Source organism: Micromesistius poutassou, assembly GCF_964030765.1.
Source record: "Micromesistius poutassou genome assembly, chromosome: 8".
In the NCBI taxonomy this organism is placed as follows: Eukaryota; Metazoa; Chordata; class Actinopteri; order Gadiformes; family Gadidae; genus Micromesistius; species Micromesistius poutassou.
Genome location: NC_140278.1, coordinates 14,870,565 through 14,890,654, shown reverse-complemented (window position 1 = coordinate 14,890,654; position 20,090 = coordinate 14,870,565). Strand labels below are relative to the sequence as shown.

Below are 20,090 nucleotides of genomic sequence, written 5' to 3'. Positions count from 1 at the left end.
TCTTTGACTGCGTGTGTGGTATGTGTGTGTGTGTGTGTGTGTGTGTGTGTGGAGGTGGGCATGTGGGTATGGCCGCTCCTGTTTGGTTCTTACCTATTGGGTTATTACCTGCACTCTGTGTGTACACACACACGCACACACATGCACACACACACGCATTTTGGTTACGAGTTAAAGAAAAGAAGCCCAAATTATGGCCACTTATTTTTCATTAAAAGATTGCGTGGTGTTTCCAGGACCACAGCATGCTGCACAACACACACATTAACCCACTGTGTCACCAGAGCCACGGCGTGTCGTCAGCCTGTGACTACAGCGGCTATCAGCGACCTGGGAACACAGGTCAGGAAACGATACCTCAGGATTGGAGGAAGGAGGGAGGGGGGGCTTTAGCTGCTATCTTTCCCTCTGTCTCCTATCTCTCTCTATCTCTCCATCTTTTTTTGTTTCTGTCTCTTCATTCAACTTGGACTGTCTCTGTCTTGTATGTATTTTTTCCATGTAAATTGAACCTGCCCTGTCAAAGAAGAAATTCTGTCACTTGTGACAGACAATAAGGTTTTTCTTAACTCTTATCTTATCTTGCTTGGAATTTTTGTCTCATTTTCAGTCTCTACTTTTTCTCCCAAGTTCCCATTTGTCAATGTTCCTATCTCTATGTCTCTTACTATCTCCAGCTCTTTTTACATTTCTGTCTTCTTCTAATCCTCTCTCTCTCTCTCTCTCTCTCTCTCTCTCTCTCTCTCTCTCTCTCTCTCTCTCTCTCTCTCTCTCTCTCTCTCTCTCTCTCTCTCTCTCTCTCTCTCTCTCTCTCTCTCTCTCTCTCTCTCGGGGGTCGAGGCGATGGCCGGCCATTTCAGCCTTGCCCGGGAGATAAAAACCTAATCTGGCGGCAGGCGTCTCGCTGCCTCCCTGTGGTTTGGGCAGATTAAGGACCCTGGTGTTCCCCACCTGTACGCCATGGGCTCAGTCCACCGCAGCGCAGCTGGCCGTTTCCCTGGAATCTGTCACAATCAGCCTACAATCAGTTTCCTTGTTGATTTGTTTCTTATTTCCTTGTGGATGATAAGTCGGTCAGCTCTATAAGGAAGTCGCTGAACAAACCTGTTTGCAATAAGATTTTCCGGATTTGCAAGACCACACATAGCAGGACATGGAGGGGACCCCCCTGGCATCTGTCCCTACCAGCGGTAAACCAAAGTAAAGTGGATAGAAATGAAGAGACGACGCAATGTTGGCTGTTCATCCGTTTTTATATAAATGAAAGACTAACAGACAGTGAGACAGAGCAGACAGATAGACATTTCACAAATGGAAATCAGAGAACGGAACGGAAAGGATGAAGACTGTGAACATAAATAGTGAAATCAAAGGTACTATTAGCCTAATTCACACAATCAAATACAATTCAATGATATAAACTTGAACCCGTGTAAATGAAGCACCCCAAAAATTGGCTGGACACAAAATAAATTACACAAAAATAATGATAACATCCAGGATATTCAAGCAATTCTTCCTCCTTTTATGATTCCACATACTTGCAAATATAACCAGTATTATTATCTGTGTTATAAATGGCTTATTAACATGAACAATACAAAAAGGTATCATCTTAATGCTCAATATCTTCGTCAGGTCTCTTTGTTAATACATACATACAATAACTACAAAGTTATTGGAGTTATTTGAGTACCTCCATTTACACATCAAAACTTTGTATGAGCATTTCAAGAATGAGATAGAAGTGTGTTGATTGGATAGACACTCTGTTAATACCACCTGACCCCGCCCAGCCCAACATGTCTGCTTAACTTTAAAGGGGTAGTGAACCAAAAATCGTTTTTTGTTTTAAAAGTGCTTATATCTCTGATGTGAACCTCATCATAGTGATCTTTGTCTTTTGGTCATTGTTGCTAAAATTGTCATATAGAGAAAACAGGTATAAAATCCTATGTTTTTGCCAGTCCCTGCCAACCAGGTTGTGAACGCTCTACTCTACTCCAAAATCAAGTTGCGTTCTTTTCATGCCTCAGAAAAGGCCCTTTAACATCACGGTGAAAGGACACAGCTGGTGAGGTGTGTGGGGACTTGTGGAACTCCGCCTGGCCAGCGTTTGATGTTGATGGCCTCGTCCTCGTCCTCGTTTCGAACACCTATAGTATAATGCTATGGTGTGTACGGATGTGTGGAGCTCTGTCTGGGCAGTGGTGGATGTTGGGTGTCCACGTCCGAGAAGGTTAAGCTTCTCGGAAGCTTATCGTATTACACCACGGTTAGTGGCGCATTTCATATTCAACATCATAAAGTCGGCCTGGGACGTAACCATGGGGCTAAAATTTATCTGCTGGCTGGATCTCTTAGTCCAAACACGTCTTCATACATCTCATAGTATTTGAATTTGTGCTGAAAGAGTTCCTTTACACTTTTCAAATGGGCCCCTGCTTTACCACCAGGTGAGATCATTCTACCAGTTGGTCCGGTCCACCTGTTGGCCAGGTGTCATGCTGTACATCTGGGTAGACACTCCCCCACCAGTGATGTCACTAATGGCTATATTGTGAAATGGCTTTTATTGGCTAATCCACATCAGACCTGGCTGGGTAAAACAGCGGCCCTTCATGAATGGTTGCCTTAGATGCGACGTGCCATTGTGTTGTGTGGCGGGCAATGGGTAACCTCCAAACATTGTCATTACATGTCTTATTTACTATATCTTACAATATCTTGTATCCATGATTTTCTTCAATCAACGGGACGACCCTGAACCCTTCCCGCATGCGCGTGTGTGTGTGCGTGTGTCTGTGTCTGTGTCTGTGTGTGTGTGTGTAGTTGTGTGTGTGTGTGTGTGTGTGTGTGTGTGTGCCGACGACGTCCCCTCACAGCAGGGAGCAGGAGGAGCTGCGCATGGGCAGGCTGGAGGGCAGCTTGACGTACTGCTGCCTGAAGCTGTACCTCTTGTTGTTGAGCAGGGGGCCCGCCGGAGTCTCCGGCACCTCGTCGGGGACGGCCAGCTCCGGCACGGGATTGGCCGGGGGAACCTCCAGCCGGCTCATCTTGCTGATCTTAGTCTTTTTGGCCTTTTCCCGCTCCGGCAGCTCCTCGGAGAGGGCGGGGTGCTCGCCGGCGCCCTCGGGTGGGTGCATGGAGTCCAGCGGCAGGTCGCTGGGCGTGGGCTTGCCCTCCGCCTGCTCCTCCGTGCGGATGTGTAGGTTGGAGGTGGAGCGCTTGATGTCGGTGAAGGTGGAGCTGTGGGGGGACGGTGGGGGTGGGGGGGGGGGGGGGGTGCAGTGTGGGCACATGTCACAAATGGTTCACAGAAAGCACTTGAGTTAGAGATGGTAGCTCTGTTGACGTCGGCGCTATGACTGTGGCGGCCAACTTGTCTGTTTACACCCTGTCTCTCAATCACTGTCTGTTTCTGTTTCTTTGACCTTCTTATTGTCTCTTTTCTTTATGCTCACACGCAAGCAAGCGCGCACACACACACACACACACACACACACACACACACAAAGATCCACCACCTTTGAAACCTCCACCATTTCCTACATTCAACACAAAAAAGCATATACTTCACCTTTGGGCCACGGACGCTAGTTTAATAACACAGACATATTATAACAGAGACCCTCCAGAGGCAGCTGCTCTCCCGTCTAGACCCTCCGCTGTGAGCTGAATACAGATGGCAGCCGGCGGACCGCTCACCCCTTGGAGCTGCGGTCCTCCGAGTCCCTCTGCTCGCTGCTGTAGCGCAGCTCAGCCGGGGTCTTGAATGACAGGTCCTCCTTCCCCTTCAGCCAGTAGGTCTTCATGTAGCCTTTACCCTGCAAAGACGCAGCGGATGAGCCTTAAGAAGACCCGTTGGCGTGCTAGTGCATTTCCCTGCATGTTATGCATATGTAAACCATGCTGTCGTTTTGAAAATGTTCACACAAGTGTTTCTATTAGGGTGACCAGACGGCCACGTTTTACCGGGTAAAGTCCCCGTTTCAGGTAGCCTGGCCCTGGCTGCAGCTGTCTGAAAATGTCCCTGTTTAAAAAATTTATCGATTTTTTTAAATATATATTAATTCATTTTGAAATGGCAACGGTTCTAGCTTGCTAAACAATATTAATTATGAGGCATTTTGTAATTAGGCTTGTGTTTATCAAATCTGCTTTTTCCAATGTAGACCTCGCTACACAGATCAATTGACTTTGTACCTTAGCAGGCATGACTGATCGTAAACAATATGCTATCAATGCAATCTGGAACAATTCACTTTTCAAGTAGCCTACGTGGGTTTGTTTTTAGCTGGTTTTCCAAAGCAATAAACACATGAACACTTCAGTAGGCTACTCCATTTACCGTGAAATCGGTAAATGCAAATGTAAATATGTTCCCTTCTTTATTTCATAAATAGTTACATTAGATATTTAGTTGATATATGGAGCGCCAAACTATAAGTGTCCTTGTTTTTTATTTCAGAAATCCTGCAGCCTTATCTTCTATGCACTTGCAACTGTTTCTGTGAGTGACCTTCAATAGCATAGAGCGGTCATCAATGTTTCCTTCTTTCGGGGGAGACATTAAACCCGGGTCCTGACTCACTGTGCTCACTAAAGATCCCATGGTCCTTGATGTAAGAGTAGGGGTGCTAACCCCGGTGTCCTGGCCCAAGTCCCAACTGGTTGTGTGCTCCTGGGCCAACATGGCAACCAACCTATCCCCCTGGGTCTCTGATTGGACGGTTTCATGCCTCATCTCTCCGCTGTGACACCCATCACAGTGTGTGGTGAGCATCACCCAGGTGGGTGCTACACATTGGATGAGGTGTCATATCCCCCACGCTGTCTATGTGAAGAGCCTTGAGGGCCTGGATAATTATTACAACACACTTGTTGTAGAATAGTGTCTCTCTGTCTCGACGCTGGCTTTCCCTCAAGCTGCCGGCAGCTCAGTGGTTCGTTGACCTCATTTGAGATTAAGAAAGTCTTATTTTATCCAAGCGATATAAACACCATGGATTATTATTACTATCAACGATGTGGATACATTCAATATTCACTGTTCAACACGTTTGCTGAATAAATAACCGTGTTGAGGGGAAAGTACAAATTACTCTTTAAAAGTCAAAAGTTGCCCATCAGTCCGTCAGTGAGTTTCTTCAAACGTTTCTATCATAAGTCATTATTTTCATGTCATTGATCATCTAACACGCATCCTTTTTTCAGAAATCGCGTGAACTCAAATTGAATTTCAACGCTTCAAATGTTCTTATTAAGAGGCTGACAGGACTGCACATTAAACGCATCAATCATGACGTGTATTGATGCATGGGTGGGAGGGGGGGCTGAAAATGGGCTGAAAAAAATGATCTGAGATCTTTCTAGTGTAACCAGCCATCTTGATGTGAAAGAACATCTAGATGATGGATGTTTACCGAGGGGGTACTGCAGTCTCTTTAGACCGTCCTCCACACCGTGACTCTGTGCCTCTACCTTTACAAATATCTTGCCCCTCTCCTCGATGATGTAGGGCTCGTGTTCCAGGTGGTCTTTGGTGGTCTGGCTGATGTGGATCTGCATACCCTGTGTGGACACAGTCGGGTGGAGAAAAAAAATGGTTCAATATTGGTTTGGATAATTGTGTTGAAAGTGTTGTCAGTTTGGGTTTCAGTATGAGGAAGAATGAATCTCGGAAGGAGCTCGCCAGCTGTCTGCCATGGTCTGTTACGTTAAATGCTGACTCATATCATGATATTATTATTAGTTTCGATATAAAGCCTGCTGGTGTCAGCTCTACAGGAAGTTAACTTGGATGTATTATAATAACTAATAAAGAATGTTTTTTTGGGGCATATTTTGTTGTGAGTGAAATGACTGTGTAAGTCAACCTAAAAAATGTGTTTTTATTTAATGTTTAGCCGAAATCAACCACAGGAAGTGGTGTTGTATTAAACTGCAATCGTTTGTTCATCTCCAGAAATTGCTCAGGCTCATCAACCCCAAGAAATAAGAAGTCTATTATCCAGCTCATTGAGCCCGCCGGGAACCCGGTTTTGTTCCGATCTGATTGGCTCGTACTAGGTTCTCCTCGGGTTTGATTGAATGTGATTGGCTGATACTCACTACTCCATTGCTCTCCATCCTGGAGGCGGTGTTGACCGTGTCTCCGAACAGACAGTAGCGAGGCATCTTCAGCCCCACCACGCCGGCCACCACCATGCCCGTGTGGACCCCTGGGGGGATAACCATACGGAGGGCTGTTGGTTGAGCTCCCTTACCCTGACATTAACGCTGTCATCAGATTGAGGGTGTGATCTTCCCACAGAGCCCCCCCGCCCCCCCTCCGCTGATAAGAAATCCATACACTTGTGGTATTGGAAATATATATCATCCAAATGATATATATTTCCATGTTTCCCGACCTGTTTTGCCTCATGTAGGCCCTTGTTGGGAGGTATAACAAAGCTAATCTAAATCCTTACCTGTACCCCCCAGAAGATGCTCACACACCCTGGGATACAAACACCCCTGGGTTACACGACGTAGCCCCTGGTTCCTATAGCTACTCTCCACTGTCCAGTGGTTGCTGGTGTTGATTTTCTTATTGTCGTTCCTCCAATATTAACTGTATCCTTTGCTACATTCCAAGCCTAATTGTTAGTTGCTTTGGATACAAAAAGAGATCTGCCAAATGACTACATGTAACTACATATTGTGTTTTTATTGAAATTAAAATGATACCTCAACAAGGAAATACCAGTAACCTTAACAGACTCATATCCCCATATTTGTAACATCACAACTACGCTAGTGAGGAGTACATGGCTCGGAACACCAGGAAGAAGGAATGCTCAGGAAGTGGGACACAGCTTTGTCACACATGACAACGCTCCCGGACGTGTTCCGGTAAGGGTTTGTTCAACAAGTTTTTTGAGCGGAACTCGGCTGTATCCACTTTGTACTCTGTGCTCTAATTTGTTTATTTCAGGCCTTTATTGGTTGGAAAAGTATTCTTTAATTTAAAAAAGATAAGTCATGGCTGAGTCATCCACTATTAGCACTGCTTGACAGGCTTCAGTGAACATGAGACCTATTTCAACATGGAACTGTCTCACAGGAAAGAAAAAACAACCCGCCATCATTTCCATTTGTCAAGTGTCATGGTTAGTGAGGACACAATATATCTATATCTATTTTAGAACAGAGATTATTTAAAACACTGATAAAAAAATTGAATTACATCGTTGACCTTGGAATGGGGAAGGGCAAAAGACATTGATTGAACCTGAAGTGTTTGAGTAAGAAAGATAAAGAACGTTTATCTATACGTATATAGTATACTATATTTATATATAGTATACTCAAATCCCAGTTTAATAACGGGGCTGTCAGGACACCTTCCCTCCTTGGTTAAATCCTTGGCAGAGAGCAGAGGTTCGAGTCTGGTTAGAATCTCAATCGTCTCCTCAGCCCTCCTAAATCCCAGGGTAGCCCCACACCATACCAAGCATCGGACCGAACGGATCCTCCTCACACTGAGTCCCAGTGCCGCCTCCCTGTGAGCATGCATCACTGGGGTATGGAATAACTTTATGACTGACGGGTTACATTCGCACCAGCTCCAAATACCAACTGTACTTAGAGCTGCTGGCCTTCTTCCTTCTAGCTCAACCGCTATAGCGTGGCATTATCACTGCAGAGGTTAGATAGATATAAATGCCATTTGGCTGATTTTATATACATGCCATTTTGAGGACGATTATATTCAAAGCGTCTACAATATTGTGAGTGCATGCCTTTTATTCTGCTCTACTCTGTATTCGAGCTAGACAGGATTTGTTGCGGTAGATTCCCAAGGGGGTCACCCATGGTAAGAAATGTATTCACTCACAGAAATGAAAAACACTTGAGATAAAAGCTTCTCCACAATGGCAAATCCAAATATATATATATATATATATATATATATATAGACAAACTTAGCTACCTCTAGCAAACTGGCTGCAATTCTCCCTCATCTCATATCATATGTGATAGTTTTGTTTTCCCATAAACTTTCCACGTTTCAACAAAAGCCACGTTTGATGAAACATTCCTGCCTAGCGGCCCCAAGCGTGGCATTTGGCCCCTCACCGACTCGAATCTGTATGTTGTCCCCCGTGGAGGGATCCTTGAGGTGGTCGATGGAGCTCAGCATGTCCAGGGCCATGTCGCAGATGTGGTGGGCGTGGAAGGTGGTCTTGTTGGGCACCCCCGCCACCACCATGTAGGCATCGCGGATGGTCTCCACCTGCCCCGCACCACCAACACCGCCATGGGTTATTCTTTGTGTCAAGGTTACATTGGATTAAGACATGGGAGGCAACAAGCACAAGAGAGCAAACAGTTACCGTCTCATCCTGCTTCTCAGGCTTCACATTGTACAACACTACTCTTCATCTCTTAGACTTGTAAAGGGCAACACTAGGGTCAAAAGGTGCCTGATCAGCTGCCTGCTATATTGGTAGCTCAAAGCAACGTAGAAAAGAGTGGAGAGAGCAAGATTTTGAGACTGAACAACCAAAAAAACCATCCTTCCTATGTTATATGTCAAAAAACTAAATCGGCTCTACAGAGACTGGCACAATCAACTTGAAACTGATATTCTCACAGAGCTCTTTCACCTGATAGCTAACGGGTGGCTGTGCCATTTCTAACAAATTACACTGGATTAATAGCTCTTGAATCTTACCTTACAGCACCTTTAAAGGTGCATCACAAATGTACTCTACGAGATCATAAAGCCACCCGTCAGCTAGATCATAAAGTAAAATGACCATGATACGTCATGATATAAGGAAACATACTTTAAAAAAAACAACGTTGTTTTTCCTTTGGCCTGTGTGTTATTATTCACTATTCTCTGAGTTACCTGGGCGGCCAAATATGAAACCAACAGCCACACAAACACAGCGTGCTGCAGCCATGGAAGCAAGAAAACAAACTGGATCAACTTAGTTTGTACTGGTCTAGTAACCTAGTAACCCTTCAAAAGAGATCCATGACCAGAGCCGTGCTTAAACATGAGTACGTCTTGGTGTTGAAAGATGGACACATCGGAGAGGCCAGAAGGATCTCCAGACGGATGCCACTTGAGCTGGTTTATCATTTGCAAACAACAAATGCATTGCAAACATATAAATAAGCTGATACATTTACAGTGTAGGGCTCGTCGTCGATTGTCAACAATAGAATCATTTTAATTGTTTCAAAATATTATGTTGTTCTCGGCTGCTCTCATGTTCTTTCAGTGTTCTCAACCTGGCAACCCGCTTGAACTTTGGTCTGTGGAGGAGGTGGCGGGCAGAGACAGCGCTCTCCAATATTGTGACTTTGGACCGCAGTATCCGCTCAGTGTCAATGTTACATATTGTACCTTTCAGTAAAATGATATGAAAGAGTAGGTGAGAAGATAAAGAAAGATATCAGGACGGCGGGATAGTCTGTTCATCTGACACATGAAAAGAGTCATTCTTGTGCTGTGTTTTGACGCATAACACCAGGATTTCACTGAACATTGCAGAATCAGGGACTGTTAACTTGAATATGAAGCATTTCCCATTTGCCAAAATCTGTTCCATTGCATATCCTATCTTCTTCCAACACCACAGTGGTAGAAGATTCCATTACTGGGAAGATTAAACACCCAGGCGCTTCCAAGTCACTTATCTTACTTATTTGACTGTAGCAGAAACCCCTCTGTGTTGGCAACTACTCCAGAGTATTCATTACCTGTCCTGATTCACAATACGAAGAGACGGCTTCACGGTAGTGATGGGCTGCCAGCCTCTCCTCTCTAATTCCCTCTATTGTAACCCTGTGTTTCTATATAAGTTCACACGTTGCCTCTGAGAGATGACTGTCACATTTGACACTCATTACAATGCAATGATCAGGGCTCACCAAAAGTTCACGCATATTTCATAGATTTCCCAAGTCGCTTGTGTATTGTATTTCCCCCGAGGTGCGTTCAAAATTCAATCTAATTTAATCTAATTTATGTGAAAGATTTCCCCTCCCTCTCCACGCCGTCCCTGGAGGTGGGTGCACACAGGGCCTCTGTTTTAAAACAATTTGTCTTTTTTAAACTAAATAAAGAAGGCAAAGAGGAGAAAAGCGCGGGGAAGGCATACATAATACATGAAACAAGTTCTCTCAGCGGAACACAACGGTGAGTGCAGCTATACTCTGCATTGTTTTAACTCAATGGTTCGCCCTCAAAGGAACCAATTCTCTCTTCTTGCAGTTGCAGACTTCAGGAGCTCCTCTACTTTAATCTCACCACAGCCAGACAGATAGGCAGGCAGATAGGTGGGCAGGCAGACAGACACATAGACAGACAGAAAGACAGCAGGCAAGCAGGCAGGTGGCAAGGCAGGAAGACGAGCAGATGGATAGATAGATGGATTGGTCTGTCGGTAGATGGAGAGATAGACTGATTAGACGATAGCAAGAAAGAAAGAGAGAGAGAGAGGGAGAGGGAGAGGGAGAGAGAGAGAGATAGATAGGACCGGTGGGAAGCTAGATAGATAGAGACAGACAGACAGACGGAAGCTGACCTTGTACACGTTGTGCTTCTCGCTGAGCGTGTCGAACACGATGTAGATTTCGTTCAGCATGTCCACCACCTGCATCGGCGTGATATGGATGCAGATCTCATTGAACTTCACCACATCGCTGAACAGGATGGTGACGTCTGGGAACACCTGGAACACAGGACAGACGGACACGGGAATGTATCACAACGGCAATCTGAATAGTGTATGATGTAACTCTGTGTGTCGTATTTTACATTTAAATGACATTCCGCAAATACGTTCGTAGGACACATATAAACATAAATGTTGAGGGCCGTGGCCGTGTAGACTACACAAATCCATGCAAAGGCAACACTTCATGTTGTGTTCTGCTTTTACCTGAGGAATATCAGAACATCCATACATTAACCTTTACTGCGCGAGTCAGCGTAACATACAGCTGCCCCCACACCCTCTTGTCTGCTGAATGGCTCTATGTGTGCTTTGGAGGGAAGGCTTTCCATCAGTCCTATGGCCTCTTGTCTGGCTGTACCTGGCAGGTCTCCAGCGCCGTGATGCCCTTCCTCAGTCGGTCGGCCACGGCTTTGGGGATCATAGCGTACAGTAAGGAGTCGCCCCTCTTCTTCTCCTCGTCCAGCTTCTTGATGATCTCTTGCAGCTGGGCGTACTTCTGTTGCTCCTGGAGTGGGAGACGAGCGGGGGAAACGCATTAGGGCCGCCGGGCGCCACAAAATACGTCCACGTGGAATCTAATCCGTGCTTGTTAGTGCGTTAATATCCCGTGCACACTAGGTGAACAGAAGGATACCTGTGTTTGTGAAGTTAAGGGCTCATGTTTAGAGGCAACTTTTATTTAATTTAACTTTAACTTCCATGTGTAACAACCCCGTTTTCATATTGCATACACTGTGTTACCTGCCTTGGTTATGTGTGGTCTCTGGTGGCGCCCACACAACAGCATAGATCATATTTAATACATTATACAGAAAATATGAAATGCAAAATGGCCTCTTAGTGCCTTGAACTGTTGAACAGCCACTCGGGAAACACAGAATGTTTTTTTATTTCCCAGCAGGGGGTAGGTATCTTCCCAGAATCTAGGCCACTTAGCTCCGGCTTTTATCAAAAGTGACTTGCAGTGAATTCAAATACAGGTTATAAATGAGCAGGTATGGGTTAGGGCAGCTTGCTCAAGAATGCCCACAGGTTAGGCTGTGGCCATAGGGGATCGAACCCAGAACTTTTTGCCTCTTGACAGGAGAGGTGAATAACAGAGACGAGCATGGTGGTGGGTGGGGGTTTGTGGTGTAGCTCCACCTGATCCAGGGCCAGCTGTAGCTCGGCTGACTGCTGGGTGCCGGCCAGGATCAGCTCCCTGCTGGAGTCGTGGAGGTTCAGGTCGTTGACGTACACCCCCATCTTGATCATGTCCTCCACCGTCTCGATACTAGAGGAAGAACCCCGGCCAGGAGACAGGCATTGTAGCGGGGCCAGGAGGGATCCGTGTTCACGAACATGTAAAAAGGAACGCCGCTAGATCATTTCTTGAAATGTCACGTTGACTCCTGTAATTCCCAGACGGTGGAGGCGAGGTGTGGATTCAAAAAGGTAATAGCAGGGTTTGACAAAAGAGGCGCAGACTCTGCAAACTGACTGACAGCATGAAAATGAAATAAACTGTAAAAAAAAAAAAGACAAAATCTACCAACAGCGCTGTGGAAACCACAGATTCTGTATCAGTGCTGCTTATGCCCTAGTTCTGGGATGTGATGTGTGACGGGACCCTGAGCCCTGACCCTGACAGGGTCCAGGGAGGGGAGGCGTGGTGGTGACCTTACATGGGCGTTCCCAGGAAGATGAGGGAGTCCCACTGGGGGACGTACTTCATCTGGCCCTTCAGGTGGAGGGGCTTCTTCGGGGGCTCGCGCAGGTCCTCGAAGATGGTCTCGCTGCACTTCCCTGAGGGGCGGAAAGAGGGAGGGAGGGGGAGAGAGAGCGAGAGAGAGAGAGAGAGAGATAGAGAACCACAGGGATGAGGTATATCAGCCCTGAACAATCCATGACCTGAGGATTGAACTTCAGAAATATGACTTCATCCTCATCAGTATTCTGTAGGATGAGCCAATGAGATTTGTTTCCCCACAAAATGTTGGTTGAAGGTATGGAGAGAGTGAGAGAGAGAGAGTTATTTCCAATCAGAGCACTATGTGACGTGTTGAGAATGGACCCAGGACAGCTCTTTGTCACTGTCACTCGTCTTGTACTTTCTGTACATACAAAGTTTTTGTCGCACACCTGAGTGGGAAGAGAAGTGTGAAGACTAGATCGAACACTGCCTGAATGCTAACAGTATTTCATCTAAGCCCAAAGCCCAAATCCCCGAAACACCTCAATTTCCCCCCTCACACCATACCTGTCTATCTGCCAAAGACAGAGCAGAAGTTTGACTGAGCAATAAACGGATGCTGACCAGTGACTGTCTGGAAGGCAAGCAGTTCGATGTCCTCTCCCCCGGGGTTGGCAGAGCTGTTGTACTGGGTCAGAGCACTGCTGTACTCCTGGTCGCTCCCCTTCATCTCCTCCACTGACATGGTGTCTGGTAGAGGGGAGGAGGAACACACCCATGTGATGGGGAGGGGTGGGGTGTGGACGGATGGATGGATGGATGGATGGGTGGGTGGGTGGGTGATGGGTAGGTGATGGATGGATGGATGGGTGGTGGATGGGTGGGTGGATGGATGGGTGGTAGATGTGTGTTGGATGGATGGGTGATGGGTGGGTGGTGGATGGGTGGTAGTCAGATGTGTGTTGGATGGATGGGTGATGGGTGGGTGGATGGATGAGAGGTGGATGGATGGAATGAAAGGTTGATGGATGGTGGTCATTCAGGAAGTAAATGTTTCTTGTGGTGCATTTCAGACTCAAATAACCTAGATGATATTGAGTGGAATGTCTGGATCTATAACCATAAACACTTAAACAGGGTGCTCTTTTAGGACTGTTAATAGTGACTCCTTATTTCAGATTCTAAAGAACAAATTCAAGGCATAATGCTTTTGTTTTATGGTCACCTCGCTCCTCCTCTCTCTTGGCCTTTTCATTCTCCTCCTTCTCCTCTGGCTCCTCCTTGCTGAGCTTGGGGATGTTGACCTTCTGCTTGCTCTCCACCACCGCCTTGGACATGAGCTCAAACACGTTGTTCAGATGGAAGTAGATCTGGGGGGAACAGACCACCGTGTTCCTATCATGATGATCAAACACCACCAGCAGCCATGTTTGTGAGTCTCATGCATAAAACCACTAGCATGTGGTTCCTCTGGCGGCCTTCAGGTGGAGTCTGGTAATACTATGGTTAGGTTCTCAGTGGCTAGTTAATCTCAATAAAATGTATTTTGTGTGGTCCTGGTTGACACTTTTCTTTCCTTTAACCACTATTACGGATTGCATGTTTTGAGTTTTGGTCATTCAAGTCAGTTTTGGTCATTCAAGTCCCACCCTAAATGTGCAAAATATGGATTGTTTCTGCTGCCGTCTCAAAAATCTCAGAAAATGGCGATGCTACTTAGAAGAAAAATCTACACCCATAACCGTAATGTGTAAACTAATGGATGATTATATTTTTTACAGTCTCTGGCACATAGACAGTACACAAACTGTAAATATTGTCTTAAGGTATAAGAAGATAAGTAAGTATTAAGTAAGAGTAAGATTAGATTACAGGAAATTAGGTAATTCATGAGTCAATAGGTAAGCATGCAGACATAGTATTAGGGCTAGTCTGACGACCCTTATCCGGCCATAGTCAGTGAGTCAATATGGTCAGTCAGTCAGCCCCCTGCCAGCCAGTATCTCATTCTGCATTCTCATTCTCATTCTGTCAGTCAGTAAGTCAGTTAGTAAGTCAGACGGTAAATGCAGGTAAGTCAGCCTGCCAGTCTATCATTCTGTCAGTCAGCAAGCCAGTTAGTAAGCCAGTCAGTAAGATCAGGTGAGTGTATCGACCAGCCATCAGACGGAGAGGTCCCAGCCCCCTCCCACCAGGACTCACGTTGTCCCAGCTGAACTCCAGCATGGGCCGGACCAGGGTGAACTCCTCGTTGACCTTCTTGCCCTGGAGGTCGGAGAAGACCTCCTTGAGGCCGTCCCCGATGCGGTACATGGTCATGTCGCGGCGGAAGATGACGCTGAAAGGGAACATGTCAAAGAAGATGCCGCGCTTCATGGGCAGCTTCTCGTAGCCCGGCGCCGTCTTCTGCTGGGGCATGCGGTGCTTGAAGGCGGCGTTGTCGAAGTTCATCTTGTACACCTGGACGGAAACCAAAGAACATGGGCTGCCATGGTTCTCTTTGTTTGGGTTCAAGCTCATGTTTATAGACCTGGCCCTTTTGTTTGATTCTCTCGTTTCTGGCGGTGTTCATAAAAATGTTGATTCCAACAAGACACAATTCATAAAATACCTATTATATATTATACATATTTTTTCTTCTTCAAAGTCACTACGTGAGTTGTTTGTTTGTTAGTGGGCGTTATATATAGCCATGATATCTTTTGAAATATCAAAGCAATTCACTTTTACTTGTGGGTTTTCTCATTTTATATTCATTCTTCAGAGACAATGACATTTTTGTTGTTGACATTTTTCGTATTGACATTTCTCTTGTAGGCTAAAATAAAGTGTGTTGTTGTTTGGAGAGAAATAATTGCATTATTATTGAAGAGCATTTGAGGAGACCCATTAAAAACTGATACAATTATTCTCCTCGTCTCTTAATGGCACTTAATGACAGAGATGTCTGGTTTCATACCACCGCCGGAATCAAACCAGCAACTTTCTCCATGTACCGTCTCTATGGCGACTACGGCTGACATCTAATCGCGGGGGGGGCAGAGGTTGAATACATTGCTGCTGAGAGTGCTGGCAATGACAGCCGACAACATGGCGGCGGTCTTACAGCTGAGCGCCCGGCCCATGGATTATGCTTCCATCTCCACCTCGCTCAGCTGCGCACTGCGTCCCAGACCCACAGCCCCATCCTAACAAACACTTATCTCTGTGCAATAAACACTTGGCGCTCCGAGTCTAAACAAACGCTCGGCCGGGGAGGCGGTCTGGATATTACAGCCTTGATGGAGACGTAAACTGGGTCAAGGAGACGGCTCAGCTGAGAGCCCGGCTGCGAGCTGCCTGGACCTCTTGACCTACGGGACACACGCTCCATACGCACGTACCACGTATGTCATCTTCTCCGTCTCCTCCTTGGAAAGGATCTCTACCTCGATGTCTGTGTTGTAGAACTGCCGGCCCACCTGAGAGAGCTGGCCTGTAGGGGCAGGGGTGGGCGGGGGGGGGGCACATCAGTAATTAACTGGTGAAGGATAGCATAGGGTCTCTAGTGAAGGATTATGGGTGATGTAGTTAATGGGAGGCTTTGGAAATAAAGCCAGGGTTGTGAGTGCTGCATCATATCATATAACCTTGGACGTCCAATCCCAAACAAATCCACAGGGCTGACCTAGTTGCCAATCGCTGTTCTCATATTGAGATAATTACTTGTCGTGTTGGATTAATCCGGTTTGATGCAGTGGTGATAAATGCATTCTGTGTCAAGGGCTTATTTCCAAAATATTTGCTTGCTTTAGGGGGTGAAAGCACTCCAAATGTGGTGTCCAATATTCATCAGAACAGTTTGTGTTCATATGCCGAATCCTTCAACACTGTGTTCTGTTTCATTCTAGAGAAATGACAGACTGTGAAATACCTAATTTCCCTTTATATCAAAAATATTACCATTCCACATAAATATGTATCAGCTCCACTAGCCAGTTTATTGCTATGTGACACTCACATCCTGATAGTAATGCAAGGTAAAACCGTAATGATAAAAATATTCTAGGTTCTATCAGGATATCGGTTCGAGGCTTTAGACAAACTTTTAGTTTGGTATACAAAGATTGCTAACTCATGTATAGATACCTATGATGTAGATGCGTTTGTATCTTGTGCTTTCTTGCGTTGGTTAAACCATTAAGGCTTGACGGTTTTGTGTACCATGTTTGGTTTCGCCTAACACAGTCCAGCGTGAACGCTTACCCAACCAAATGGAAATGCCACAAATTATAAACCTCACCCCTGAATTGTACAGATTCTACCGAACTATAGGTGTGAATAGTCCCACATACCTAAACTGAACATTCTCAAACCTTCTACCTATACTGAACCATCTCTAACCAAACCAAAATAATCTCTAACCTAAACAAATAACCTTAACCTTTGCATTTTGAACAGTAGCCTATTCTTCAACACTTCCATCCTCAGTGTCACATCTAACCCAAACCCTGTCCCACTAATGCATCATGGGGAAAGAGCCACCCTAGTGTCCAGTAGTATGAGTTCCACTAGCCCACACCAGTAACACACGCGTGGTTACCTTTGACGAACTGGGTGAAGCCCTTGCGGGTGCTGCGGTAGTGGAGGGTGAGGCTGGTTTCGCACTCCTCCTCCACGCAGAAGCTGGGCGGCTGCACCTTGGGGAAGGAGAAGCGGAAGTACTCGTGCAGGTTGTCCAGCTCGTTGATGAAGTCACGCACGTTGCGTCCCAGCACCTGCAACAGATCCATCATGGCTGCCTGATTACAGTGTTGAGGCGCGGTGCGGTCAGTAAAGCATCGTAATGGTTATAACGCAATATATTCCGTCTCCTCCGTGGGGAGGAGCATTGACCTGGTGTACACACAAATAGAGATAATGTGGGGAGGGGGAGAGAGAGAGAGAGAGAGAGAGAGAGAGAGAGAGAGAGAGAGAGAGAGAGAGGTGAAAGTTTGAATTGAATCACACAAATTAAATCTAAACTAAAAAGTTTTTGGTGACAAACAACTTTGTGTGAATGTTCATTGCATTTGGTAGCATGGTGGAGATAGCTTGGTGGTGTGTGGTGTGTGATGGTTTTGAGGGAGGGGAAGGGGGGTCACCTTTAGAATCCTCTCGTAGCCATAGTTACCGATCCTCTTGACCATGTAGACCCCGAAGGCGTACATGAGCTCATCGTGGGTCTTCCCCAGCACCTCTCCAGCTGCCTTAGCCAACCGCAAGATCAGGTTGTCGCTAGAGAGAGAGAAATATTCACACTCAATCGTCATCCCCAAAGGTTCATGAATGAGGCCAAGATCGAAAGTAATTAGCAACATGAATTAATTGTAAAAATGTATTTGTCAGATGTTTTTATTGGATTTTAAAAACCAATAAAAACGGAAATATTAGGAAATGTTCTAGCCTGCTGATCTCTTAGACCTTCAGCCCTTCCCCCCAAAATCGACAGGCCTTGCAAAAAACGTAGAGAAACAGTTGGCCCTTACTTGTACATCTGGTGCCGGACAAACTTGAGGTGGGGGATTTCCGCTCGGGCCTCAATCAGCCTCCATACGTCCTCTCCGTAGGATTCGTTGATGTAATCGTTCACGGCTTCTAAGTACAGGCCGTACATCTTAAGGGGGCTTGGGACCTCCATTCTACCCCAGATAACAGCTCAGCTGGGAACACACAGAAAAACAACGAGGTAACGAGCTATAAACGAGCTGCTAATGACTAGTGAGGTTCTAACGTCGATAACTAGATATGGGTATATAGGTATATGTTATTAACTAGTTATTAAGAAATTAACTGTACAGTTAAGGGGCAACAACGAATGATCTGGGCATATATATACAACACAAGGTTTTGTAAAAAGACAGTGCCACTTTAGTACCCTGGAAATCCAGAGTTCTCAAGAGATCACAATTTGAATTTACTCTGCGAGTCACTCTGGGAACGAGCAATATACTCGCTCCCCAATTCCCCTGGCCCACAACATTAATCATATTGGTGTATCTGATATAGGCGGGCCAAGAGTCTAATCTATTGGTTAGCTCCGCTGGTAGCTTCTGGTATTCTTCTGATTGATCGTAGTGTTATCCAATTGTGTGCAGTGATATTTTCAAATGCATGCTTGGTGCCGCCCCTCAAGTTTGGCCATTTTCATTACTCGTTGCCAGACCCTACAACTTTCTAGATGTTGGGCTGGATTTCCAGGCTACCACTTTAGTTGAGGTGACATAAAATATGCTCCTGTAATACATTTCAAAGCAACTAAAGAGTATTCATCAATTTTTGTTCTCACCTTAAATTACCTTTCCATTAAAAAGATTGAGATAATTGATGGGGCTCTAATTGAAGTGTTAATAAGCATGACTGACACCACTTTCATTATTTCGACAAGCCGTAGCATTAAACTGCAATACTGTGGAACTACTGACTCTTCTATCCCTTGGCTTGCAAGGAAAACATGTTTTTTTCTGCTACCTGTTTCACACACAAACCTCATGAAACCTCTACAGACCACTACCAGATCAACTACATCTTTATAAACATCAAGGAACATGGTAGAGATCAGTGCTCTGAAACAAACCGATAGTAAGCACTATCCTCAGGGTAAGGGCTGGAGTGTATGACTACATGCCCAAATGTTCTGGGTTCGAACCCCAATGGCTGCATTCTGCCCGTAGGCATCCTCCAGCAAGATGCCTCATGAAAAGGTCATTTTGAGTAAAATCATCTGCTCAACATCGAAATAGTTCAATATTTTAAAACATTGTTGAAAGAGCTGCTTCCCTTCCACAGCTGCCAGCTAGACCCATTGCTAAGCCCTCCCTGCCAAATACAACTAGCTAAAACAGCACACACAAATCAAGCCACACATTAAAGCTTTTTCTGTCCCCCAACATCCCATTGGTGACCATACACCTAAACACATCTCCTGGTATGGTCATATATTAAAGTTAAAAGGCGATCTGAGGCAATATGCCAGGCATAAAGAGTTGTCCTTACCTGCAGTCCTTCAGTACAATGTAGTCCTGCAGCACCGACTGTGCCCTGTCTAGCTCCGGCCCCTGGCTTCCCACCGAGGGCCGCCACCTGCAGCTGACAGGGGCCCCTCTCCTCTGACACTTGGTTGTCAGGTCAATGGGCGGCCGGGAGCCAAAATAGCAGTGGCCCGGGCGTGTTTCTGGCAGGTACCAAATAAAAGATTGCGCCCATGGAAAGAAAAAAGATCTACTGTCACCTTATAGATCGTTTGGCTTATTGGTTCTGCCTGTGGCCAATTTATTGTTTGAATAACGCAGAATGGATGGCTGATTTATTGGTCTAGATCTTTTTTTGTTTTTTTAGGACGACTTGGATGTTCTGTAAAAACAAGGACACAATGTGTCATGGTGTTATCACAGATTTTTTTCATTCAGCAACTCGTCAAGGTTTCCAGTTTTCCCGCTACACAGCTCTGAATTTGCATAATCACAACCAGGTGCATTGTCAACTGACATGCACTGTTCTAATGTTTGTCATTTTAATTTATTACTTTTTTGTGTGTGTGTATTATTATATTAGCATGGTTGAGATATTTTTTGGAAATCATTTTGGTCTCTTGTGAAGCCCGTAACCGTGGTGAAAAAAACGAATCAGTTTTAAATGAAACGCATTTGTAACACAAA

The 20,090-nt window shown here is 45.5% G+C and overlaps 1 protein-coding gene across 1 annotated transcript; it reads right to left on the bottom strand.

Moving 5' to 3' along the window:
• Positions 1-2,879: 2,879 nt before the first annotated feature.
• On the bottom strand, positions 2,880-18,049 carry LOC311351984 (soluble guanylate cyclase 88E-like; the record flags this gene model as incomplete). The annotated part of the gene is made up of 16 exons (XM_084472153.1): positions 2,880-3,249; positions 3,709-3,827; positions 5,485-5,574; positions 6,115-6,224; positions 8,125-8,281; positions 10,590-10,736; positions 11,101-11,247; positions 11,886-12,015; positions 12,407-12,527; positions 13,039-13,164; positions 13,640-13,784; positions 14,617-14,874; positions 15,798-15,889; positions 16,997-17,171; positions 17,538-17,670; positions 17,922-18,049. The coding sequence occupies 16 exons, from the start codon at positions 18,047-18,049 to the stop codon at positions 2,880-2,882; spliced, it is 2,448 nt and encodes an 815-aa protein (XP_084328279.1).
• Positions 18,050-20,090: the final 2,041 nt, after the last annotated feature.